This window comes from Equus przewalskii, chromosome 4, assembly GCF_037783145.1.
Source record: "Equus przewalskii isolate Varuska chromosome 4, EquPr2, whole genome shotgun sequence".
In the NCBI taxonomy this organism is placed as follows: domain Eukaryota; kingdom Metazoa; phylum Chordata; class Mammalia; order Perissodactyla; family Equidae; genus Equus; species Equus przewalskii.
The window spans coordinates 94,441,355-94,467,866 of NC_091834.1; the positions used below are offsets into that span (position 1 = coordinate 94,441,355).

General features: G+C 40.9%; 1 protein-coding gene across 4 annotated transcripts in view; it reads left to right on the forward strand.

The window, feature by feature from the left end:
• The first annotated feature begins 1,611 nt into the window (after positions 1–1,611).
• LOC103558279 (maltase-glucoamylase) overlaps positions 1,612–26,512 on the forward strand; it is a 186,877-nt gene continuing 161,976 nt past the window's right edge. The window contains exons 1-4 of one of the 4 annotated variants that reach the window (XM_070618011.1): positions 1,612–1,746; positions 2,176–2,221; positions 16,955–17,081; positions 18,772–18,941. In XM_070618011.1, coding sequence (XP_070474112.1) covers positions 16,955–17,081; positions 18,772–18,941 — 297 coding nt within the window. In that variant the 5' untranslated portion in view covers positions 1,612–1,746; positions 2,176–2,221. Of the gene's footprint in view, positions 1,747–2,175; positions 2,222–6,494; positions 6,819–16,954; positions 17,082–18,771; positions 18,942–26,512 lie in introns of those variants that run through there. The other 3 variants (XM_070618012.1, XM_070618010.1, XM_070618013.1) reach the window with 3 other exon arrangements.

Sequence of the window (26,512 nt, forward strand, 5' to 3'; positions counted from 1 at the left end):
CGTGGGGATTTGAAGGTCCTACAATTGCCAGTGGTTGTAAAAGCCAGCAAAGCACAGATAATAGGAGGATAATATGTGTTGCCTGTAGCTTCCACTGGGGTGGTTAGAGATTTTTGGTGAATATATTTACACTGGACAAAGGGAGATAATGAGAACCTGTCAGAGTGGGGCAGGCAGGAACTATTTGGTTGCCAGGCAGAGAGACTCACAGAAACTGGCTGGAAGAAAGGGTGATGAAGATGATGATGATGGTGGTGGTGGTGGTGGTCGCGGTGGTGGTTAGCAGTAGAAGTGGTGATGGTAGTAATAGTAGAGGTAGTATTTTGTTGAAGAAGCGGGAGAATCACATGCAATTCACTTGTACATTGGCCTTCACAGAAAAAGGAAAAATCCTGGTAGCTAGGCTCTCTGATTTTCCTTCTTTGGGTTTGAATGATCTCTTATTTTTGCTACTTTCTACATGTCTATTCCATTCTCTTTTGAGTAAACAAGTATTTTCAGTAAAACTCTGTAATTTCTGCCTCTCAATAACATGACATGATCTCACAGGCCCAATGCAATATGATTTAGACTCTGTGTCTCAAATCGTAATTTCTGGGAGGGAGGATCCAACTGGACCAGATTGGGTCAACTGTCCAGTGCTGGTCCAATCAGCAGTGACCAGTGGGTTAGGGGTGGGCAGGTGCTCTCTGGGTGAAGGGAGGGGAGCCATGGAGGAGATGATAGGAATCTCTAGTATGAGATTTGGGCTTAAAGAGAAGTAGCCATCTGTGAGGTAAGGATGGTAGAATTTGGTAACTGATAGGATCTGAGGATTCCCACTTTGGGAGACATGGTGGAGAGTGAACTTTGAAAACTTTTAATGAATGAACAAGTATCTAGTCTGCAAAAGCAATTTTCTGACTTCAGACTTTATGAACATTGGATTACTAGATTGCAATTAAGTTAGTGCAAGTTCAACCCTGCCGTTATTTGAGTGGCCTTTAACAAGTCGTTTTCTTTAGTTTCTGCTTCCTCATTTATACATGGAGATTAAAAATACCTGCCCCAGGGGCTGGCCTGGTCATGTAGTATTTAAGTTTGCATGCTCCACTTCGGCAGCCCAGGGTTCCCAGGTGTGGATCCTGGGCGTGGACCAGGCACTGCTCCTCAAGCCACACTGTGGCGGCATCCCACATAAGATAGAGGAAGATTGGCACAAAATGTTAGCTCAGCTACAATCTTCCTCAAGCAAAAAGAGGAAGATTGGCAACAGATATTAGCTCAGGGCCAATCTTCCCAACACAAAAAACAAACAAATTAAATAAAAAAAAAAATGTGCCCTATCTCATAGGGTTGTTGTGATTAAAGAGATAATATAGATTATAGTGCTCTGAAAACTGCAAGGTGTTATACAAATGCAAAGTTTTATAACTAACATGAATACTAGGTATGTATTATTCCTAGTAACTCTGTCCTTGGACTCACACCTGTGTGCACACGTACCTGACTGTGGGAGTAAGAGATAGGAATGGGTGGAAAGCAGTGTAAAACGCAGAATAATAGATATTTCACAAGGAAAGGAAATGCTGTAATGCTCAGTATAAGTCGCTTCTACTCTCACCTTCCTCTGAGCATTTCTGGGCAGAGAAATTACTCTTACCCCGAAGAACACCATTTCTCCCTTTCCAGGTAGCCTCTGTTGTGAAGAGCTTACATTTGGGGCAAAGGAAGGAAAATCAACTCGGCTGCAAGAAAAGCAAAGAGGTACAATTTAAAGTTTACAAGCTATGGAGACTCTGAGAGATGATTTGTGAGAGGAAGGGGTGTGGACGGCATGTGCTTGTGAGTATGAGTAGTGTGCTGTGATGTAGTGTGTGTGTGTGAGAAAGAGAGAGGGAGAGAAAGAGGGTGGAGAGGGAGAGAGGAAGAGAGAGGAAGAGAGAGGAAGAGAGAGTGTAGAACAAACTAATGAGCTAGGCCTGGCTTTCCTCCAATGGCCTGTGGAATCAGTTCAGTGTGGGGGGCCCGGGTGCTCTCTGCTTGTCCATCAGTGGTTCGTGGATGGAAGAGACCACCTTCTCCAGCCCAATCTAGTGAGGCTGTTCCTCGGGGTTGATGAAATGGAGGAGGAATTCTTAACAGAATTTAAGCTAATGATACTGCTTGCTGTATTTTATTTGACTTTATTTTCAGAAAACACGAGTTAACGATGGACTAGGAAGCTGACATTGGATGTCAGGTACTTATTATTTCAGCTTAGGCTCAAAATAATATGATGTCATGCATATTATCACTCCTCATTTACAGAGAAGGCAACTGAGTTTCAAAAAATTTAAATGACTGCCCAAGGTCTGTAGCAAGTAAGTAGAGAATCTGATATTCAAGCCCAGGCTGGTTTGATTCCAAATCCCGTACCCTTTCTATGAAACCCTGTGGGTCCCTCCATTCGCCATTAAACCCCCTTCACCATTAAACCACCATCTGAAGATTTAACTCCAAGCAATGATTTATGATTTATCTTGATTTCAATGTTCTATTCAACCGTTTCAGATGAATAGACTATTAGGGATACTTTTAGTCATCTGATCTATCCATAGTGTACTGCTGGTAAAATCTAGACAGATGAGTATCTTATTTGTGTAAAGATTTTATTTCAGGAATGGAGAATCGCTTAACACATGTTCAATGCTAGTAGCATGGAGAACACACACTGGTGCTCAGCTGTCCCTTCCAAGCTCGGTGGTCAGAATAAGCTTCTCCGGTGGGTCTGGCTTTGATGGAGACTGTGAAGGAACTAGTCAGCAGGGACTTGATGAAGGGCCCGCATTCCTCTGAGCACTTTGGGCTATGTACACCTGTGAAATAGAACAACGTATTCTGGAATGTACTATTACTCCAGTAGTTCAGGAAAGAGGAAACATCAACATGAATTGAGCGTTTGGAGAAACTTCACGACAAAGTGAATTTGGCTTTGCAATAGGAGAGGAGTTCACATAGGGAAACAGAGAACATAGACGCTTCTGGTGGAGGGCTGCCCTTAAGCAAATATGCAGAAGCAGCAATGAGCCAAGTTGACTGGTGAACAGTGAAAAAACATTGGAAAAGTAGAGTCAAGAATGATAAAGAGGGCCATAAAGAAAGAAAGAGAGTTTGAAATTTATCCTGAAGAATAGACCATGACTATTTTAGGCTTTAGAACAGAAGCTTGAATCAGTGTTGTTTAGGGAAGGTTGGCACAGGGAGAGTATCCTCACTCATTAGACAATGTGATTCACTGTTGGTCTTTAGGGGATGCCCATGGAGGGTCTCAGGGTGGAAGACTTCCATACTTTTATGTTACTGACGGATAGGCAGTTTGCACAGATTCCAGAGTTCCCTAAGGATATGTACTTGTTCTGTTTGGAGGTATGAGAAGTAATGTTCGGAATGAAGACCAAAGTGACAGATAATCCAGCATTTTCAGTGCTAGGCAGAGAGCTATCTATTTCATGCTTATGACAGCTCTGGGCAGTGCCTTACCTGTGATGAGTCCCTGTTTCCGGTGGAAGTCTTCTTGCTAACACGATACACGATGTGGCTCCAGCGTGCTTTTCCCACAGTATTCCTGAATTTCCCACAAGTGTCTTCCCTGTCTGTATCTTTTTGCTGCAGTTTCCAGATCAGGTCCTGTTCTTTCTTACCTCTGTGCCTTGCTGATGCTGATCCCTGCCCCCAAATGTCTCTCCTTCTCTCCTTTCCTTCCACTCCCATCTATCTACGCCTTTGGTTTCTTTCCTGTTACATCCACTTGTGTGTGTTCTGTTTCCAGTAATATTTGTTAGTGCTTTCTCTTTTGTATCATAACCATTTAACTTCGTACATTCTCCTGGCTGTGAGATTTTGGAGTGTCACTCATATTTGTGTTTGAGTAAAGGCTAGACCAGACTCCCTGGCTTTGCATTCTGGTTTCACCTCTTATTAATTACATAACCTTGGGCAAGTTGCTCTTTGCGCCTCAGACTTCTCATCTGTAACACTGGGATAAATATCTGCCTCATAGTGTAGTTATGTGGAGGAAATGAAATTATGCCTGTGAATCATTTAACATAACGCATAGGCGATAGTAAGCATTGCAGAAATGTTGCTGTTATTTCTATTCTGATAGCACCTTGTTTATAGTGCACGTATAGTAACTAGAGGTTGAATTGACTTGGCGTTAGCAAGTGGTTATTGTTGTGGTTTCGGGAGTTGGAAGAAGAGAGGCAGCCCGGGACCTGATGCCTGATCCAGCCATGGGTTGTGCAGGTCTGGGGAAGGGCGGTGTCTGGGGAATGGGGAGGAGGTCTTGTCATCACGTTACTCCTTCTCACATTTGCCTGGTCTCCACGGCTCCCAAACAGATGTTTTCCTGACATCAGGCCCAGGTAAGGCACCGAACAGCAAACCATTCTGGGCCTCACCGTCCTTGCACCTCGGTCTCACCTGAATCATCTCCTTTTTTAATCCAGGGGCTAAATTTTTCAATTGCCACAGTCAGGCTACGTCATAGATGTCAATATGTAGTATGGGGCCTGGTCAAAGTAGGTGGTCAATCGTTTTTCTTTTCTAAACGTTAATGAGGACCCTGATTTAGGAGAGAAGGAGATATTGGCACAAAGGAGCCTTGGTCGGGAGTCCGGAGTGTGGGCTTCAGTCACAGATGTGGCAGGTGCATGATAATCACAATAATTGTAACTGGCATTTATCAAGCAGTTATTGTGTGACACCAAGTCTTTTACTTGTATTATATTGTTCAACCTTTATAATTTGATTGGATAGGTAACAGTTCTATCTTTGTTTGAGTTAAGGAAACAGAGGCCTGCTTGGCTGTGCTTCCCCAGCTGGTAATCAGACCTGGGCTTTTAGTCACTACCCTACGCGAACCTCACAAAATCCCTGGGCCGAGCTTCCGCATCTGTAAAATGAGTGGGCCATATTTCGTGATCTTTAAAGCTCTTTAGGGTCAATAGCAAACAGTTCACCTGCCCTGACGCTCAGTGGGTGAGCATTCAGACTGCCGTTCAAACCTCTGCTGCTGCTGGGCCGCTGTGGCTCTGAGGGAGGTCATGTAAGCGGAAGGCCTTGGTGCCCACAGGCCTCCATGCACGCCAGTTTTCCTTTCCTTCCTCTTTTAGCTCCGAATTCTTTGACTTCATGATGCCAAAGAAATGCAGTAGATCACTGGTTCCCAATATCTGGTCTGCAGACTCTGATGGCTCCTGAGACATTTCACTGGTGGTCACCGGTGGTGAAACGAGAAAAATAAGGACAAGGAAGTGAACTTTTCAAAAAGATAAATTGATTCTCTTTTGAGAGTCTACATCCACTATGGAATGACAGTGATAATAGATGGTGGCTATTGTTTGGTTTTTCCAGGGGACACATGCAGTGGTCCCTGGGCCTGCATTTTTCCTGAATTTTCACTGGCCCGTAAAAGCAGATGTCTGGCAGTAACAGTGTTGAGCAGGGCTTTTTAAACTCTCTGTGCTAAAGAGAAGACGTTGTTTTTGTTTTTTTAATTTCTAATATGTCACAAACAGAGGCTTTTGTAAGTTTAAAATGAAAATAAATTACTAAAAAAATAAAATTAAGAGCTAGATATATAAAAATACAAGCTCTGTTTGTTAATTATGAGAGTTAATGGACATAAAATTACTGTCTAGTTGCAATAAAATCTTCTAAACGCTTGTCCTCAATTTCGGTTCTTATTTCCTTGGGCAACAGCAGTTCACGGATCACTGGGGTCATCTGGAGGGGTCACAGGTGAGGACAGCGCCCAGCCTCAGAGAGAGTCTGCCTAGCCATGAGCCAGGTCTGCACTGGGAGCTGTGGATGTAACTCAGAGAGCAGGTGAACTTGGAAGGGGGAAATATTTAGGTATTTTTTTCCTTGCTAAAATCTGACTGAAATTTAACATGTCTTTTCATTATCAAGTTAGGCCACAAACCGCAGTAGTGTTAGCAGGTCCAAAGACTTTGGTTCCAAGAGATGTTACAGTTACTTTTATCTCATATTTTGAAGATAATCTCAAAATACTGTTCACAGTATTTTGAAATTGCAATGGCTATTAGACTTGCCGCTGGTTTTCTTAGTTAACGTATCATTAAAGAAGCACATGCATTACTATATCTCAATTAAACAAATATTCTGGTAACTATAATTCAGTGGTATTGGTTTCCTTTGTATCCTTAAATATTTTATCTCATGCATTTAAAATGTAAATCTAAAAGAGGTCCACAGCAGGCATCAAACTGCCAAAGGGCCTTCATAGCACAAAAAAGCTTAAGGACACCTCTTCTGGAGGGAAGAAAAGAAGAAAACTATTTTGAAAACATTTTCAAAACTATTTCCTTCAAACTCAAATCAGCAGATTGCGCTACTAAATGTCAGCGGGTTCCTGAGTGATTAGAGGTTGCTGGCAGAGAGAGGTCTCTTCTGGGATAAGGGGTTGTTTATTTTCTGCACTTTATTGTGTACACATTGAGTCAGTCTCTGCTTTTTCACAGGCCCTTTGAGTGTCCTCATTGCTGAATAAACCTTCAGCCCTGGAGACTTTACAAGGGGTCAGGGTGGTCGCTTCTTGCTCCAGGGTCTCGGGGATGTTCTCCTCAAAGGAAGACAATGATTACTAATTAACCAGCAAATCTGATCCTGAGAATGAAAACTGGGCAGTGATTTGCATTTGCAATCCATTAACACTGACACAGTAACCAGTTACTAGGGCTGTGACTGCTTTCTGTGGACTATGCTCCTCTGCTTTTATTGCCAGGCCATCCTTCAGAGAGAGCGGGAGCAGCCGCCGCCACTGAGGAAGGGAGGTACGTTTGTAAACTGTGCGCTCACTTACAGCTATACGTACATGTGTGCATGCAAGTGTGCATGGACTTGTGCTCATCCTCTTTAGTCAAAATACCCTTGTTATTTTGTTAAACACAGACAAAAGTCAACATCCACAGCAAACCATGAAATTATACACATACACACACGTAAAACAAAATTCAATTCATTTATCTTTCTTCTTGGTGTATGTGTCTGTGTGTGTGTGCACGTTCTTCTGGACGGAGCCTGAATCTACAAGCCCTACTGTGGGTAAACCTGTGTGTTTGCGTTTCTCGGTGTGGTGTGATGAATGACTTAGTATTCTGGGTGAGGTGGCCAGTAGAAATTCTGCCTTGGGAGATGGGGTGGGGGAGATGAAGGAAAGGAGTTAGAATTTCAAGTTAAACTAGAGCATTTTGAGACATTCCTTCTAAAAGGGTGTGGAGTTGGGACTGCGAAGTGCTAATTAGAGAACCCATCACAGTCAGGAAACTGAGAAATCTATGAATTATTATAGGGAAGAGTCTAAGGGTGTGTGTGAAGCATTGGCATGTGTGCAGGTGTCAGTGTGCAGTGGGGAGTGTGAGAGACTTACGTGGAGTCTGGAAGGGGGTTATGGAGGGAAAGACCCAGTATCTGGACTGGCAGTCATGTGTGGACAGAATGGAAGTGCCGAGGGGAAGGGGGAAGGAAGAGGATTGTTGCTGGCTCCTTTCTAGTAAAACCGAAAATCACAAAGGGGTGGGTCCTCACGATTGCCAGCGTCCAGCTAGACACGTGTGGGCGTTTCTTTTCTGACTGGCCTCTGAGGTGGGAAAGAAGAGCTACAACGGGAAAGAGAGGGAGGCCAGGATCCATCTCTTGGGTCTCTCTAGAAAAGGTTGCCAGTGGGTTCCTGATATATGTCTGGACAGTGGCTTTTGTGTGCTAAAGGGACCTCCTGCTCTCAAAACTGTCTATGGCCCCAGTGTCGCTGTGTGAAACAGTGTTACTTTACAAACTGCCCTGTAAGCATGGAATGCTAGGGAGTAGATGGACTTAGAAGAAGAAATTTCCCGCTTAAAATTGGTTCAGGAGATAACTGTGGAATGTGATGAGGAAGATAAGCCTTTCATGCTCTGGTGCTAGGGTCACAGTAGTTCATAGCTGTCTTCCAGAGACGATCTCCATGTGGTTCGGGGGGAAACAAGCTCAGAGAGGTTAAGCAGGTTTTCCAAGGTCACACAGCTGAGTAGGGTAAGAGCTGGCTTTTAGATCTCTGTACTTTGGATGGGACCAGACTTGGGAAAAAAAGGCCATTAGCCATTTTTTTTCCTTCCCATTCTCTAAGTAGCTGGGAGACAACGGACCAACCCAATAAATTTGCCCAGGACTTTTGAGGAACATCGACGGCTCGCTGGGGTCCTCTTTGCAAGTTAGTCTCAGTCTCTGTAAAACTAACTCTCTCTTTTCCACTCAATTTCTTGCCTGTGTTATCAAAGGATTTTTAAAAGAAAGGGTTAGTTTGCCATATGCAAATCAGATGCTGGCTATAATTCGGAAAAGATGAAAGTTTGATTATCCAGTTTTTCCAAATTAGTTTAGATCGCCATTTCAATAATTTGGGCCCCCACATGGTTTGTCTATCTACTTCCCTAAATAATTATAACAGTATCAGGAAAATGAGCGTTGGAAGTTATTCATATAATCATTTTAATTTAAGAGGAAAAAATTACTGTTGGAGTCTGTACAATTTATGTATGATAATAATATGTATGATAATAATATTTTTCCTAACCAGGCTAATTGAAATTGCAACCCCTTACCTCCACATTCGTCGTCTCCTTTCTCCATAGCTCTTATCACAGTCTAACCTGCTGTATATTTGTTTAGTTTGTTTATTGTCTCTTTTTCCTACACACGGGAATGTAATTCCCATGAGGACAGGAGTTTTTATCTGTTTTGTTTGTTGTGTAACCAGCTCCTGAAAGAATGCTTGGCATATCGTAAGAGTTTCATAAATAATTAATGAGTGAAAAATCAGATCTGCAGTCCTGTTCCTCCAGAGACACAGCATTGATAACTAGGTGATGAATAAACCTGAGAAGAAAGTGCATCCACAGCTCCTTCTCCTTGGTCTCATGAAGACTTTAAAACAGTGCTGTGGACCACAAACTGGAAGTCAATTAACTACTACAGGTGCTTAGAAACCACTCTAAAATCCTCCAGGTGCCATGGAGACTGAAATGTTGCTGGGTTGTTTCCTTTTATTCCCATAAGCCTTCTAACCCCATGGTTGTCTTTGGAAGGACACAGGCATCTCCCACATATCCTACCTCCTCTTAGTTTAGAAACGTTGATTATTCATGCCTTTGCGTCACTTTGTGGAAGGTGGCTTTGGATTCAGATTGCCTGGCTTGAAGCCTGGCTCTGAGGTCTGGACCTTGGGCAACCCAGCCTCTGTCAGGCTCCGTTAGGTTATTTGTAAAATGGGAATAATAGCAGTCCCTGCTTGTAGGGTGGTTGTGAGGACGAAATGAAATAAGGCATGTAAGCACTTCTCCTAGTGCCATGCACATTCTAAGTACTTGGTTAATGACCTAGATACTATTTGATAAAACCTTAATCTCACAAAAAGCGTAAAGTAGTGTACAATATGGGGCATTATAGCGTAGAATATAGAGTAGTGAGTAAAAGTTCTGGCTGTGGAGTCCAAAGGGCAGGTGTCCAAATTGTTGCTTTGCTCCTTATCAGCTGTGTGAGATCAGGCAGGTTATTTGACCTTGCTGAAGCTTGATTTCCTCGTCTGGAAGTGGGGCTAGTAGCAGTAACTATCTTGGGGTCATTATGAAGATTGCATGTGACAAATTATGTAAACCTTTTAGCACATTTGCTCAATCATTATTAGCTATTATTATCATTATCATTAAAATTGCACAGTTTTTGTTTGGCATATGAAATAGAATATTCAAGGATTGATGACAACTGCCAAGTAGCAGTTTCTTAAAACATTTTTTCTTTTAAATGCAGTTAAAGCTATTTAAATTATTTCCTATTCTATTTGCCTTCTGCCATTTTTCTTGATCTTGAGTTTTCCTAAATTGCATTCCTGATTGAAAGTTTAGCTTTCACTATCAAGATCTTCGTAATTCAGTAAGTAAGGTCAATCAGATGATGCTGATTAGGGTTTTTTTTTCTTAAGGTTTAAGGAAATGTTTCTCTTCTGTAGCTAGAAAGTAATTATTATTATTCCACAGACCAGGTAACCATATTTTAATGTATGATGTGAAAGGACTTCTGATAAGAGGCAAACAGATTTTTTGAAAATGCAAATGATATTTTATTTGAGTCATATTTACCAATGTGTATTAATTACCTATTGCTGTGTAACAATTTACCCCCAAATTTAACAGCTTGAAACAATACACATTTATGGTCTCACAGTTTCTATGGGTAAGGAATGTGAGAGCAGCTTAGCTGGGTGGTTCTGGTGCAAGGTCTCTCTCTCAGGAGATTTCAGCCAAGATGCTGCCTGGAACTGCAGTCACGTGAAGGCTTGCCTTGGGCCGGTGGATCTGCTTCTGAGATGCCTCACTCACATGGCTGTTGGCAAAAGACCTCAGTTCCTTCCTGGCTATTGGACATTTCCATAGGCCTGCTTGAGTGTCATTACGACATAGCAGCTGGCTTCTCCGAGACATGATCCAAGAAAAAGAATAAGGAAGTGATCCAATAGACCATGGAAGGAAGAAGCTGTAATGCCTTCCTCACCTGGTCTTGGGAGTCACACACCATCGCCTCTGCTGTATTCCATTTGTTCGAAGTGAGTCACTAAACCAGCTCACTCTCAAGGGGTGAGGGATGGGGGCTTGGCTCCACCTCTTGAAAGGAGGAGTATCAAAGAATTTGTGGGCTTTTTTCTGTTTTTCAAAACTACCATATGATTTTGGATAATATTGAATTTTATTTTATTTCACATTTTACTCAGTTCTCTCTCTATGGATATCCACATTAGTCTCAGTCTTTTTCTGTTGTATGTCATGCTACAATGAAAAACCTTTATCTGTACATATATTTGCTTCCCACACGTGCAAGTATATTTATGGGCTAAATTTCTGTAAATGGAATTCCAGATTATGGGTGTAAGTAACTTTAATAGTTTTTGTCAAATCTTAATTGAGCGTATGGTGTTTACAGTTTGACTAGCAATGTGTGGGTGCCTATTTCTTACTACTGTCTAACACAGTGTGCTAATAAACATTTGGAAAAATTATAAATATTAGTATAAAGAACAATCTCCCATCTCACAGCTATTAGCAACCACCAAGGGAAAGGAGGCATGGTCACTTCAATAGGCATTCTGATAACTCCTCTGCTTGCCAGTGAACGTTAGTCCACTCTTTACGTCACTAGTTAATTTACTTATACCAGGAATGAAAAGTTATTAATTATATGGGATTTTACATGCAAGATTAATATTATGGGATATCTCATAAAGCCTTTGGGAATGTGATGTACTGGGGACAGGACAGGTAAGAAAGATTAGAGTTGGGTAATTTGTTTTAGAAAAAACAAGGAAATTCTTGCAGAGAAAGGTACAGCCCCATTTCCTTTTGCATAGTAAAAGGACATTACATTGACAAACAGCAATTTCTCATCAGTGTATGAGAAGAAAATACTCTTGGCATTTAATGTTTGGGCAAAGGACTGAGGAAGGCTGCTTTTGTCTGAGGAGAATGTGGAGGCTGTGTGAGGACACATTGATTGGGTGGAGAATGAGGCTGCAGAGAAATAGCAAACATTAAGGATGAGCTCAGGATTTAAGGTTCCCAGGCTGAGGAGGTTTGAATGAAGGCCTAAGGGAAGAAGTGAGGGATATGCTTTTTGAGTGAAGATAGCGTGATTTACAAGGCAGCCCGGGAGAGGAGCAGCGGGTGGGTTGGTGGAGAAAGTGGCCCTTGTATGGGGAAGACTGCAGCTCATGGCTCCTCCTGTTTCTTCCCAGTTCTCTGCACTTTTGTCTCAGATAACGAGTGAGTCACCTGACACATGGGGCCATAGAGCCCTTAGCGGATAAGAAGTTGTATCAGAACAAGTTCACAAGGGCAGTGGGCAGGCGTGTGCAATTGCCACTTCACAACACTGAGTGAAGTGCAGTGCCAAGCTCACGGACAGTGAGATTGATAGATTTCTTAGGGATGTGCTGTTTCTTACCCAGGATCCATGAATATCCTCTCTATGGTAAATAATAATATCATGATACGTTATCCTTTAATATTTTTTTTTTTGCAGTCTGCAAAAGTTGGCATTTGTCCTGTATTTTTTTAAACTTTTTATTAATATTATGGTAGTTTACAACCTTGTGAAATTTCAGTTGTACATTATTAGTCATGTTGTAGGTGCACCACTTCACCCTTTGAGCCCTGCCCCCAGCCCCCCTTTCCCCTGGTGACCACCAATCAGTTCACTTTGTCTCTATGTTTAACTTCCACCTGTGAGTGGAGTCATACAGAGTTCGTCTTTCTCTCTCTGGCTTATTTCACTTAACATACTTCAAGGTCCATCTATGTTGTTGTGAATGGGACGATTTTGTCTTTTTCTATGGCTGAGTAGTATTCCATTATATATATACCACATCTTCTTTATCCAGTCATCAGTTGATGGGCACTTAGGTTGCTTCCATGTCTTGGCTGTTGTAAATAATGCTGCAATGAACCTAGGGGTGCATAGGACTTTTGGAATTGCTGATTTCAAGTTCTTTGGATATATACCCAGTAGTCGGATGGCTGGGTCATAGGGCATTTCTATTTTTAATTTTTTGAGAAATGTCCATACTGTTTTCCATAATGGCTGCACCAGTTTGCATTCCCACCAGCAGTGTATGAGGGTTCCTTTTTCTCCACAACCTCTCCAACATTTGTCACTTTTTGTTTTGGATATTTTTGCCACTCTAACAGGTATAAGGTGATATCTTAGTGTAGTTTTGATTTGCATTTCCCTGATGATTAGTGATGATGAGCATCTTTTCATATGTCTATTGGCCATCCATATATCTTCTTTGGAGAAATGTCTGTTCATGTCTCCTGCCCATTTTTTGATCGGATTGTTTGATTTTTTGTTGTTGAGCTGTGTGAGTTCTTTATGTATTATGGAGATTAACCCTTTGCCGGATAAATAACTTGTAAATATTTTTTCCCAACTGGTGGATTGTTTTTTTGTTTCAATCCTGTTTTCCCTTGACTTGAAGAAGCTCTTTAGTCTGATAAAGTTCCATTTGTTTATTCTTTCTATTGTTTCCCTCATCTGAGGAGTTATGGTGTCCGAGAAGATTCTTTTGAAACTGATGTCAAAGAGTGTACTGCCTATATTCTCTTCTAGAAGACTTATTGTTTCAGGTCTAATCTTTAGGTCTTTGATCCATTTTGAGTTTATTTTTGTGAATGGTGAAAAAGAATCGTCAATTTTCATTCTTTTACATGTGGCTGTCCAGTTTACCCAGCACCATTTTATCCTTTAATATTTAAAGTACTTTTATTTGATTCTCACAGGAAGAAGATGATAATTATTATTGTTAATAGATATCATTAGTTTCATTTTAGATAAGAAAACTGAGGCTCAAGAATGTGAAGTAAATTCATTTGGCTACCACAGCAAAAAATGGCGGGGCTGGGAACCCAGCTCAATTTAGCGTGCTCTTGTTCCGAGCAGAAGAACTCAGAGATATGATGAAGCACAAAAATACTAATAAAATGTTTAGCACAGGCATCTTTTGTGAAAGGGAGGAGTAAAGAAGCAAGAAATTTGTGTGACTCACTCCAAAATGACATATTAAAAGCTGGTATGAATTTTATAGATCTTCTAGTTCGATCTCTTTAATTTGTAAGTGAGGAAACTGAGAATTGGAAAGCTTAAGTAAACTTCCCAAGGTCATCTGGCTAGTTGTTTTCAGAATGGGGAATAAAATTCAGGTCTTCTGATTCACAAGAAAGAATACTCTTTCTACCATACATTGCTTTGATTGTGTGGAAGGAAATAACAGGATTGGGCTATATGTTCACTTAAGGAAGGTACCATTGTTTTATCCTCTAAAACATATTTATGATATACTATAATTAGGAAATATTTGGGTATTTTTCAAATATTCAACCAGGGTGTAAAACGTTATTGGTCAATATGTATAGATTATGCAGATTCTGCCAACAGGTGCTTAGAAAGGCAATAAAGAGGAAGAAGCAGACATAATTCTCATACCCTGGGAGCTCACAATTTGATGGAGAAAAGGGGTGTTATAAACCTAAGGAAGTAGACACACCTTTGGGGAAAAAACCTTAGGAAAACTTATCCTTGGTTAAAAATGAGCTGGGATTAGAGAGGGTGCATTGATATACTAGAGGTGTTGAGAGGGACGCTTTGATGGGTTGAAAACTTTCACAAGGGCCCACACATGTCTCTTACTTCCTTATTTCACTGTCCTCAATTTATACCTACCCCTCCATAGGATAATGTTGTACAGTATTATTACATCCACTGATGAACTCAAAATTCCCAAAGTGGTTCTCAAACAGCAGTGGAGGGAAATTGAATATCAAAGTCATTTGGGAAACTTTTAAAACCTACATTGACGGGTTCAAGATGGCAGACTGATCACAGGATTTTACCTTTTTTCCTTTCCAAACTTCCATTGACATTCTAATAAAGATGTACCAAATGAAACAGTCTGTAACAATATGGAAAAAGAAAAGCAGACAGGCCCATTGTGCTGGGTATATCAGAGCAGCGATGATCTCAGCTCACAATCAGCCTGTGGAAGGAGGTCTGTGGTGGAATTTTGGGGGCAGTTCTGCCCAGAGAGACCACCAAGCCCTGAGCTAGGAGTGTGAGAGTAGAGAGAGGAGGAGAGGGGTGTGGGCCAGTGTTCAGCTGTGGTTGGGCTTATAAAGGGGCTGTGAAAACTATTGTTTTCTAGAAAGTGCATTTACTACTGTATATTCTATTTATAAAAAGATGGTTTTCAACTCTTTCTTTGAGTGTTACAACTCATGTGAAGGCTATTACTCTTTGAACAATGGTTGCCAAGGTCATATGGAGAGGGAGGTGGCTATATATTCTGAAAAAAAAAGTCCCTGGAGAAAGTGATGTACCTCTCCTTCATACTTCAAAAATGATTAATTTAAAGAAATCTTGACATGGATCCTTTTGTAAAATAAATAAAACAAAAATCTGCCCTCTGATTTATATTATTTTTTATATCTAAATTTTCTTTTTTCTTTCTTTTTCACTTGTACTCCTGTGGTTACTGGAGAGGTTCCTGGGATGAAGGCACACTGTTTTACATTTCGTCCTCCCCTTACCTCTTGGGAAAGAGGAATGTGGACACTGCAGTGCACATATGACACAAAGGAATCTTGTGCTGGTGTTTCCGCTCAGTCTTGCTCCCAAATCAACAAATACTCATTAAGAGCGCCCGCCAGGTTGCTTCCAGTGAGGCATTGTGGAGCTCTTCCCAACATTTTTCACTTCATAGAGCACAAAGAAAACCATGTTAGCATCACTAAGCTAGTTGAAAGAGATCTGGTTTTCCAGAGGAGGCAACTCAGCAGAAGACTGGCCCTGGACTCCGCCTGGCCCCGCCCAGCTGCCCACAGAGTGGAGGGAATCTCTATTGCAGGCTCTTAGACTGACAGTGATAACTCTCCTATAACTTAAGGGGATACAAGAAGCTAATTAGATCATGAAACTCATTTTAGAGATCATTCCAACACACCACCCAACTTGACAATGGATTTGTTTTACTTCTTCTATATAAAATTTTATATAGCTCTTTGAGAAATTTCTCCCTCTATTCTGGCATTTTGTATTGATTGTAGCTTGCTGTAGGCTTCACTCCCTATTGAGTGGCAGATTTCTGCATTATAGTATGGCTCTACATATTTTCTCATGCTTTTGGAGAAGTGCTATATTTGTGTCCATAGATATATGTCTCACACAAAAGGTGAAAGGCAGAGTGTGCACTTACCTAACAGGCAGTGCGGTCAGGAGGAGAATCCCTAAAGTGGAAATCAGGACCCTTAATTGTCCTATTGACTTATCCTCAGCTCTGGGTGAGTGTCATTAAAGCACACAGTACCTCAGTCCTTTCATCTGTACAATGGAAAAATTAGCCTGGCCATCCCCATATCTCAAAGATGTGAATACAGAATGCAATCAGCATAGGATGATGCTATTTTATGTTAATAGACAGGGTATCCCTGGGGTTCTCACAACTTAGCTAAGCCAATGGCACGAAATGTCAAGTTTTCCCTTCCAGAGACAGTAAGCATTATCTAAAAAAAATGCTATGGGAATTTAGTACAAGTGACCAATGGATATATTTTATTTAATGTTTGAGAGAGAATACAGAATGCTGAATGCAAAGGACAAGCTTTCTGAAGAATGACAGTAGAGGAGTCAGAGGAGGGGGCTGCTAAATGCAGTGGTATCTGGGGCAACTGTGGAAAGGACATGAGTGAGTGGTGGGGAATTTGTTACTTGCTACTGATGGAGGGTAGTGCCTCACCTCAGTCTAGCATCAGAATTGTCCCTAGCAAAAGACAGAGTCCTAAAGTGGAAGTGCTGAGGAAGATTTCCAGAAAGGACTGCGTGTGAGGCGTAATCCTCATTTGAGCTTGTGCATGGTGGTTAACTCAGTGTCTGGACAAGACTTTAAATGTGGTCTGTGCCTTCCTGGTAGAAGACTAAGGAAGCCTGCACAGAGTCCTGGGTAACACTGACAGTCCCAGTGGTGTCTGCTTTAATAGCTGTCATTTCTCTTATCTTTCCTACATGAACTGTGCCTTTATGAACCAAATAATAGATGAAGGGAAGTGCCTCTCTATAGGAATGTTTCATCCAATAAATGAATAAAGAATGATAGAATTATGGTATCAGTATGTCACAACTCCTAATGGAATAATGGATCTAAGAAATACTCACCAATGGCTGTTAACACACAAAAAAGAGAGAATCTCCTAGATTTTATATGTCTTCTGATGATGGTTATATGGGGGGGTTTGTTATATTATTCATTCCACTCATGTATACATTTGAGATTTTCCATTAAAAAACTTACTGGGTATTTATTAAACTCAACTCTAAAATTGTTGTCTCTTTTTTGTAGATGGCAAGAAAGAAGTGGAAAAATTTCACTACTTTGGAGCTTATGCTCAGCGCACTTCTGCTTGTGTTATTTATCATCACTATTCCTATATTTGTGCTGTCAGCTAGAGATTCTTTGGGATCAGAAGGTAACAAGGAACTCTAGTGCTCTCCTTCCCTATGTTGTCTTATCAGAGCAAAAACTTCAGAAGTGGCAGGGAGGTGATGCTTTCATGTTCATCCCTGTGAGTGTGTGTGTGCGCCTGTGTGTGGTGGTTGTGTGTGTGTTGGGGAACGCCTAACTAAAACTGTGGCAGCTCCATGGGTATTTGTTACAGGCCCAAATTCTGACACTTTTGTTTCCCAATTAACACAGTGCAGGATTCCACAATTGACACTGGAAATATATTTGCCCAATTTCATTGAATAATTCTAATTTTGTTAACAATAACAATTAACAGTACCCTTATTTGAAAGGCAGTCAAATAAGTATATAATCAATTAAAGTATTTTAGGCCAAAGTTTGGTTCTTTAAAAGGGTAACAACTACCAGAGTTATTTATTAAAAGTTTGTTGAACTGTTTTATTCTAAACTAGGGCTGCATTATACTGGGTTATCTGTGATTTCCTATCTGGGCATCACCTAGGAGAAGCTCCCTAAGGGAAGCAGGCAGTGAAGGGCAGCTTGTGGCGAGAGGAAAAACTGCCACTCCTACCTCATTTCCAGGCATGCGCTTTCTACTTTTGTGGCAAGTTACATTAAATAATCTCAAAGATTGTTCAACTCATAAAATTCTATGATTCTGAAGATGGAACTAAAACCCTTATGTAGAAACTGACACAAATATGGAGTTCTTTTAATCTATCACTTTTGGATTGGGAACACTAATGAAAAGAAAACTTATTAAAAGCCTCATTGTTTTGTCTTAATGTTGCTGTTAAGTTATTGTAGAGTGCCTTAAAGAAATCTCACTTCCTCATTTTAGAATGCCATAAACATGCCTTTTTTATTTTGCTGATTTTTAAATCTCAAAGTCCTGGGGTAGATTCTAGCTGCCAGTTTCTAGGTTGGTGGCCTCCCTTTATTTTGTCATATGAAGCTTTACATTTACATAAGAATGCCATCAGTCATAAGCGTTCATTGTTGAGGGATTGCCTGTTGGCTGAACAAGTAGAACTGAGGTTATTATGATTAGGGTGTCAACATTCATGACAACAGCATATACTGCATGTGTTCTATGTGTAAACGTATTGTGAACCAGCTACTGGAGGTGGAAGTAAGGGACCAAAGAAGAGTCTGCAGATTTTCTGGAAAGGGCCAGATACTTAATACTTTAGATTTTGTGGGCCATACAGTCTCTGTCCTAACTACTTAATTCTGCCTTTATAGCTCAAAAGCAGCTCTAGAAAATACATTAAAAAACTGGAAGTGGCTGTGTTCCAGCAATGCTTTATTTAAAAACCATACTGTGACCTGATTTGACCCACAGGCCAAAGTTTTCTGACCCCTGGACTAGAGAAGGTAGATTTGGTTCCCACCTGGGTGAGTTTCCAATCTAATGGTGGAGTCAAACACCTTGCCCTTGTGTGCACTATCTGATAGAGGAGGGCCTTGGTGGTAGAAGGGGATGATGCAGGTATACACAAAGATAAGCATAGTCAGCAAGAACAAAATGAGGCTTTATAAAGTGGATGCTTACATTTCAAGGACATCAGAGTGAACCCAATCAGTAGTGGAGTCCGTGTAACTGGAATGTTGAGAACTAGGGAGATATTGAATAGCTGTGATGTTAAATCTGTCTGGTGGTCCCTTTATGTTTGCTTTTGGGATAATTCCAGATCCTGGGACGACAATGACCCCAGATCCTGGGACGACAGTTACCCTCAATCCTAGTTCGACAGCTATCCCAGATCATGAGACAACAACTACCGTCCCTGCTTCTGCAGAGTGCCCAGTGGTGAATGAATTGGAACGGATAAACTGCATCCCTGACCAGCCACCAACAAAGGTTTGAGTTGTGGATCTTGTTTTCATTTAAAAGTTTATGCCATGGGATAGTTTTCTTTTTTTCTATTTGTAATTCCCAGAGAATTGTTTGCATTGCACCTATTGGTGGCTCAGGAAAATTAATCCTGTATCCATGCTTGTATGACAGTGTAGCTTTGGGAGAGGAAGAGCTGGAAAATTCCGTTGGGTTGACAGATTCAGCAAATAGAAGTACAGGCTGCCCATTTAACTTTCAATTTCAGATAAACAATGAAGAAGTTTTAGTATAAGTATATCCCATACAACACTTGGAACTTACTTATACTGAAAGTGTATTTGTCTTTTATCTGGCAACGCTACTTAGTTACTAGTCCTCTCTGACTCTGTTACTGCCTCTGTTTCTTGCCCTCTGTCTGTCTTTCTCTTCTCACAATTCCAAAAGGTTATCTAGGATCTACAATAAAAAGTCATCCATGTGCGTAAAACAGTATTTAAAATAAGGACAAAGTCTCTAGAGCCATGTTTGGGAAGAAAGAAGGTTATAAATACCAGATTAAAGATTGTGCAGCCATCTGAGTATTTACTTTAGGGCTGTGTTTCTTGATCATTAGCTGAACATTATGATTATAAAATGCATTGCACACACCATATCTGTCCTTTTTCACATTGAGAATGAATGAAAACAAAATGCAGCCTTCTGAGTGAAGTCCATGACATGAAATAGCAGATCTGTATCAGATATAGAAAGGATGCTTGCGGCATGTGATGCTTGGCATGGGGCACTTCCACATTTATCTCTGTAGCCATCCTATTATTAATAGGCTGGAATAATCTGTGATGTTCTTGAGAGTTACTCTTTTGGTTTGTCTAAAGGTCCTAATACCAAAAGACATTTTTTTTTTTCTGTTTTTTTTTCTCATACTTCTGGAGGCTAGAAGTCCAAAATCAAGTTGTTGACAGGGTTTGTTCCTTTTGAGGGCTCTGAGGAAGAATCTGTTCTATGCCTCTTTCCTAGCTTTTGGTGACTACCATCGATCCTTGGCGTTCCTTGACTTATAGCTTCATCACTCCAGTCTCTGCCTCCGTCACCACATGGCATTCTCCCTGTGTGTGTGTATATTCAAGTTTCCCATTTTTATAAGGGCACTGGTCATATTGGATTAAGGGCCCACTCTACTCCAGTATGATCTCATCTTAACTAATTATATCTGCAACAATCCTATTCCCAAATAAGATCACACTCTGAGGTGATGAGGACTAGGACTTCAACATATCTTTTTTGGGGACACAATCCAGCCCATAGCATGGGCAAAGCTACAGAGATGGGAACTGTGGAAGGTTGGAATCCTTACAACTTGAGACTTTGGGATTGACTGAAATGGCATAGATGCTGATTCAGAGAGAACTAAGGCAGCAAAGGGAGGACAGATGAGAGCTCAACCGTGGATGTGATGGATTTGGCTGGTGGGGATGCTGGAAGTTAAGGCAGAGAAGGGAACCAGAGCCAGATAAATAGCTTAGAGGAGAGAAAATGCCCAGGAATGGCAATATGGAGCAAAGTATTGGAACAAAACTAGTCAGGAAGTCCAGAGACTGTGTTGAAGGCAAGAGAGATGTCCAGTATGGTAAGTAGTTAAGGATGAGGAAATCCCCAGGAAAGGACAAAGCAGTGGCTTGACCAGCTGTCAGGGCATAGAAGGGCAGCAGCCCGGATGGCAAGCCTGCTAAGGTAGGAAGGAATCCCAGTTCGACCAATTTACCTTACCAAGCCTGTTGTAGTATTTGGTCCCTTTTATCTGGCTTCTTACCCTAACTGAAATGAACATAACCTCCTGGATTTGTGAAGAGACTTGCCTGCTTGGAGTAGGAAGAAATGAGGCCGAACAGAAAAGGTGAATTCAGATTTCGGAAGAACTTGGAAGTCAGGTAGAGGAGGTTTTTTTTTTTTTTATGTGATACACAGCAGCCAGGAGTGGCATTTAAGGCTGAATGGAATCATGTAACGGGAAACAAAGAGAGAATAAAAGACTTAGAAATAATGGAAAAAGAAGACAGGGTGAAAGAATAAAAAAGCACTTCAGTATGGGGCCAAATGTCACAAAGTTTAGCATTTTGGGTGATATGTACAATTAAACTAAATATTTTTCTTGTCATAGATTCTAGTAGAGGAGATAAGTAAATAAATAACTGGAATATAAATAAAAATTTCATAAGATCTAAAGGAAGTACTGTGGGGATCACAAAATAGCAGAGATTACTATCAAGGAGAAGGTGACAGTCTGGAATTAAAGATAAGTAGGGTTTTGACAGAAATGGGAGGAATGGGAAGTGAATTCAAGATAGAAGAGATAATGTAAATAAAGTGACAGAAGAGGAAATTGTGGGTCACATGCATAACGTATGGAATGGTCCCATATGGCCCCGATAGAAGGTGAGTGCCAGAGAGAACACAATGTTTAAGACTGTAAGGTAGATTGGAGCTTGATGATGGAGGACCATCAGTGTGCTGCTTTGTCAATAGAAATGGGAAATTGTGGTCTAGATGTGTTGCATTTAAGCAGAATGTTTGGCACATGTGTTTGCAGAAAGTTGATTCACAACCATCTACTTGCCCCTGTCATAGTGTGCCAGGAAACGAGCTGCTCAGAAGCTCACCAAGAAGACTAATGCATCCTAAAGTCTGTTCACTCTCCTACGACACTCCATCTTGTTACTGGCTATTGGTGACCTTCAGATGTCATTATTGCCTCAGAAATGTTTCTTTGGTGTTTTATTATAAGACCTTTTAATAAATGCTGTGATATCAAGATTGTGGTTCAATAAACGACCTTTGCCTTTTTCTACGTGTTATAACCAACTGAATTAATCTATGACCTTGGAATTCATACGTGGATCTGCTTTTCTTTATCTAAGCCCTTTCAACAATCTGTTTTTTTCATAGAAGGTATATCTTAGGTATTTTGTTGCACATTTTAAGTACCCTGGGTGCTATATGCTGATCCAGACAGTTGTTGAGAGGCTGAATCTATGGATAATGATGTATTTATATAATGTACTTGTTAAAGGAAAGTATGTGGTTATGTGTAGGAGGAGAATGGGAAGAAATTATGAACATGACGCCAGACCAGGCATAATGTTCTAGTGTTGAGGGTATCGATATGCCAGTTAACACTTCTATCATCTTTCTCCCAGGATTACTTATAAAGATCTAAGAGTATAAATTTCCCTTCAGATGGTTCTTTGTTGTGAATCCCATTGTTTCTTACAATAATGGGAGAGAATCCTGTGTCCAGGACAGGATAAAGTAATCTGTCAAACCACTTTGAGTATTCTTGGGAGAGTTTTTTGGAGAGAATGAGCTCCAGGCGTCCCTTTCATGGGTCTCAGAAAAAAAAATGTTGTCAGGCATCTAAATCTCTAGTCTTGATCGTTAGTTCTGGGCTTTAGCTGGTTGCAGGGCAGCTTCCTTTGGATAGCTCACTGTCACATCCGCTGAACCCATTTACCTCCTCACCAGCTCTCTTTTCCCGCCTCAGCTCTCAGATTTCTGTTATAGTTCCATTACACTTCTAGTCTCTGAGGTGGAAGCAGCAGAACTTTTGCTTGGCTCTTCCTTTCAACCCTTTTTGTCAGTATTTCATGTACTTTAAAACATTTTACTTCACATATTTCCCAGAATAAGCATTTCATCTCCATTCTCACTGCCATCATGTTAGACCATCACTACCTCATGCTTGGATTACTGCAGTAGCCTTCTAGCGTCTCTTCGGAATTCCATTTCTCCCCTATCTATTCCATTACATGCATGACTGAACCTGCTCTGGTGAATATCCTACTTTCACTATATTTCTACCTAACTCGAGTGTTGACGGCATTCATTACTGTACATTGGGTAAAGTCCAAACATTTCATTCTGTCATCTAACACCAAATATTTAACCTTCTTTGTGCGTCTAGAGCCACACACAGATCCTCCTCCCATGCAGATTTTAGACACAGCTCTCTACGTTTATCCTGAACCTGTCCATTCTGAACGAGTATATCACTTTCCACTTTCTTGATAAAGCCTTTTATCCACAATTCCAGAATTCAGAGTTGAATGATCTCATTGATGGCAGGGAGCAGAAATTTTTAGTGTAAATTCCAGATATCCAGCTAGGGAAAGAGATGGTAGATAATAATTTTAATCTCTTTGATTTTCAGGATTAGAATGTACGGTATAAACACAGGAGAACAAGTTTACCTGCTCAAAACAAACCTGCATGCCTTAAGTAACCATTGCAGAATGGTCAGGCCAAGAACAGTTTACAATTATGTGTTTCCTATGAATACCAATAATACTAACGGTCATCTTTATTACATTTGAAACGTTACCATATTTCTTATTAAGAAACTTTGTCATTTGATAAAACATATACTTGGTAATTTATTTATTGGCCTATGATGTCTTTTTCCAAATTCTAGTTTCTTATCAATAAGGGTTTAGTGGATCAAATTTTATGATATATCAGCAAGTACATTGCATTTTGCCAAGACTGTTAAAAGTGTCCACCTTCAAAGTTACTCTGTGTTCACACAGCACTAGTTAAGAGCCATTACATGGTACTGCAAAGAGCAGTGAGCTGCAAAATCTCTGATAGAGCCTTAAGTTTATGTTTTATGCCTTGAATTGATAGAGTAGCCATTGGGCAGCAGCATGTTAGGGGACCTGGGGTACTAGGCTCTAGTCTTGGTTTTGTGTCTGAAAAACTCTGTGACTTGATCACTAAGTCACATTTTCTTGCAGACTGTCAAATCCTTATCAGTGAAATGAGGCAGTGTGCTCAGATAAAGGTATTCATAAAACAAATGACTACTGAACGTGTGCCAGGCACGCTACTAAACTCTGTGGTTAACTAGATTTTAAAATAGTGACGTCAAAGGTCCTGGCACATGTACTCTGCGCATTCACTGCAGTATGATCTTGGGAACTAGAAGGTCTGGATCACGGGAATTGCAAAGGTGGCATACTCGCTTGAAAGTCTTTGCTGTCAGACTTCACTTTGGGATGGAAGGAAGTGGTCAACTTTTCAAACCTGACTCAGAATGCATATATCATAAAATAGCCTATAGTTAAGGCATTTCACTGAGTTGAGATTAATTTTATTCATTCACTCGTTTGTTCAAACTTGCTGAACATTAAAAATTGCTAGGAAATGTTTTAATGACTAGAAGGTGATTTGGAAGTCCTTGATCATCAAGTGTCTTTCAGCTTCTAAAATTCCTGCCGCTATTTGAAAATGGGATATTTTCCTCATTGCACTTGTATCAAGACTTTTCTGGTTCTACTTTTTGTTTACAATATCAGGTTCTCATGGTATTTTAGAAAATAAAGTCTTTGTTATCTATGTCAACAGAGGGCAGAAGAAATATAGAAACTGGATACTTTAAAAATGGATGTCTATTTCCAATGTTTTTAGGAGTCCCTGCAGGTCAATGATAAAGCTATTCTGAGAAGAGCTTGGCAGCGGTGAGCCCTGTTGCTTCTTACCTATTCCACGTTCCCTCCATGTTGGACTGAAACACCAGCCTCGCTAAAATTGCTCAAGTGCCCTGTTTTCTTAGAGCACAGCCACTCCATTTATCTACTCCTGCAAAATGAGCTGCCCCAAACTTAGTGGCTTAAAACAACGATCGTTTTATTATATCTCCTGATTTTATGGGTCAGAGATTTGGGCAGGATTGGGCTGGGTGACTGTCCTGTTCCACGTGGCGTTACTGGGATTACTTGGTGGTATACAGTTGGTGGCTGATCTGGTCTGGAGGGTTCAACATGTCTTCCCTCACCTGCCTGGCACCTCAATGAAGATGGAAATAAGGCTGACCTCACCTGGCCCCTCTCCCTCTCATGTGGTCTCTCCAGCGGGGTACTTGGACTTCTTACATGGTAGCTCTGGGCTGCTAGAGACGGAGGGAAAGTCTGCCAGTCCTCTAAAGGCAAGGCCAGAACCTTTATTGCACCACTTTTGTTGCACTCTGTCGGTCAAATCAGTGAGAGGTCAGGCCTGATTCAACGGGAAGGGCAAAGACCTCACCTCCTGATGGGAAGTGTGTCAGAGAACTTGCAGCCATTGTAAACAGCCACACACAAATGCTTTTTTTGCCCGAAACAGGCATTAGTAAGCGTAAAGGCTGTATGGAGCCACTGGACAATGCAGAACGGAGGTGGATGGGACTGCACAGTGTTAGAGGAGCCAGCACAAGCGATAGGTGTTAGGGTGGTTGGCGGGGCTGAATGAGCGAGGCCGGTGCAGATTGGAAGGGAGCCCGTCCCATCCCCAGTCCCCCCAGTGGCAGGCGATGGCTAATGCTGCTGACTCACTCAGGCCCACTCTCACTGGTTCTCACCTGATTGCATTTGTTCTTGCAATGTTGCCTTCTTTCTTTTTTAAATGCTACAGTTGCTGAGGTCCTGATTTTTAAAAAAGTCTTAGATCTGCTGCTTTCTAATGATCTAATGATGCACACATTCCAAGTCATGTGTAATCTTACCAGTAAATTATTTTCAACTCACATTGTGGAAAGACATGTGGAGTTACTTCTGAGGAAGTTTCTGGTTGATATCTGATTTCTCTTTTGACATATGCTTTTTGGTATAGAGGGCAGCAATTTCTCTCTTTTATATTAAAATATTTGAGAAAGTCTTTTTAAAACCAAAAGACATACATGCTAAACGTTGTGTTAGGAGAGAGGGTCTGTGACAGATCCCTTTAGACTTCTTCCGTTCCTCCTTTCTACCCATCACTCTGATCAGCGCAACAAGTCTTGGGGTCTTCCTGTTCTTTTCTTCTGTAACAGTACTGAGTCATGGATTATCCATTTTTGTCTTACTACTTCCTGTTTTCTTCTCTTTTCTGCCGTCCTTCCAGGAGCATGAATTACATGTCTCCCAACTATGATTTTCTAGAGAAGTGGTTCTGAGCGTTGGGTACACATTAGAATCACGTGGAAAGATTTTAAAAGATGCTCATGCCCAGGATCCACCCTAGAGTTTCTGATTTAATTCTTCTGGAGTGGAGCCCAGGCATGGTTATTTTTTAAATGTTTGCCAGGTGATTTAAATGTTCAGCCAAGACTGACAATCATTGTTCTAGAGCAGCAGTTCTGAAACTCTGGTCTGATTCAGAATCACCTGGGGGGCTGACAAAGACTGCCCGAGTTCTAGCTTCAGTGCAATAGGACAGGGCTGGGCTTGTGCACATGTGCCAAGTTTTCCAGGTGATTCTGATAGGGACCACAGTTTGAGAGTTCTGGCGTAAGATAGAGCTGACACAAAGGGTGAAGTTGGTACATTTTTCAGCCATTCTTTAGGTTACTGTGTTAGAAGGGATTTTGATGAAAGTATGGAATGTTTTCAGACTGTCTTTTCATATTTATTGCGTGTGATTATTATAGTATTCTTAATAATCCTATATGTGGAAATTCTGGAAATAATGATGAATTTGGAACTCAAAAAAAGGAGGGGAAATTGAGAAAATGGGTAGTTCTTTGTTATTCTCACTTTGGTTTTGATTTTCTTTCTACATAGCACTTAACTTCTTTAAAAGAATTATTA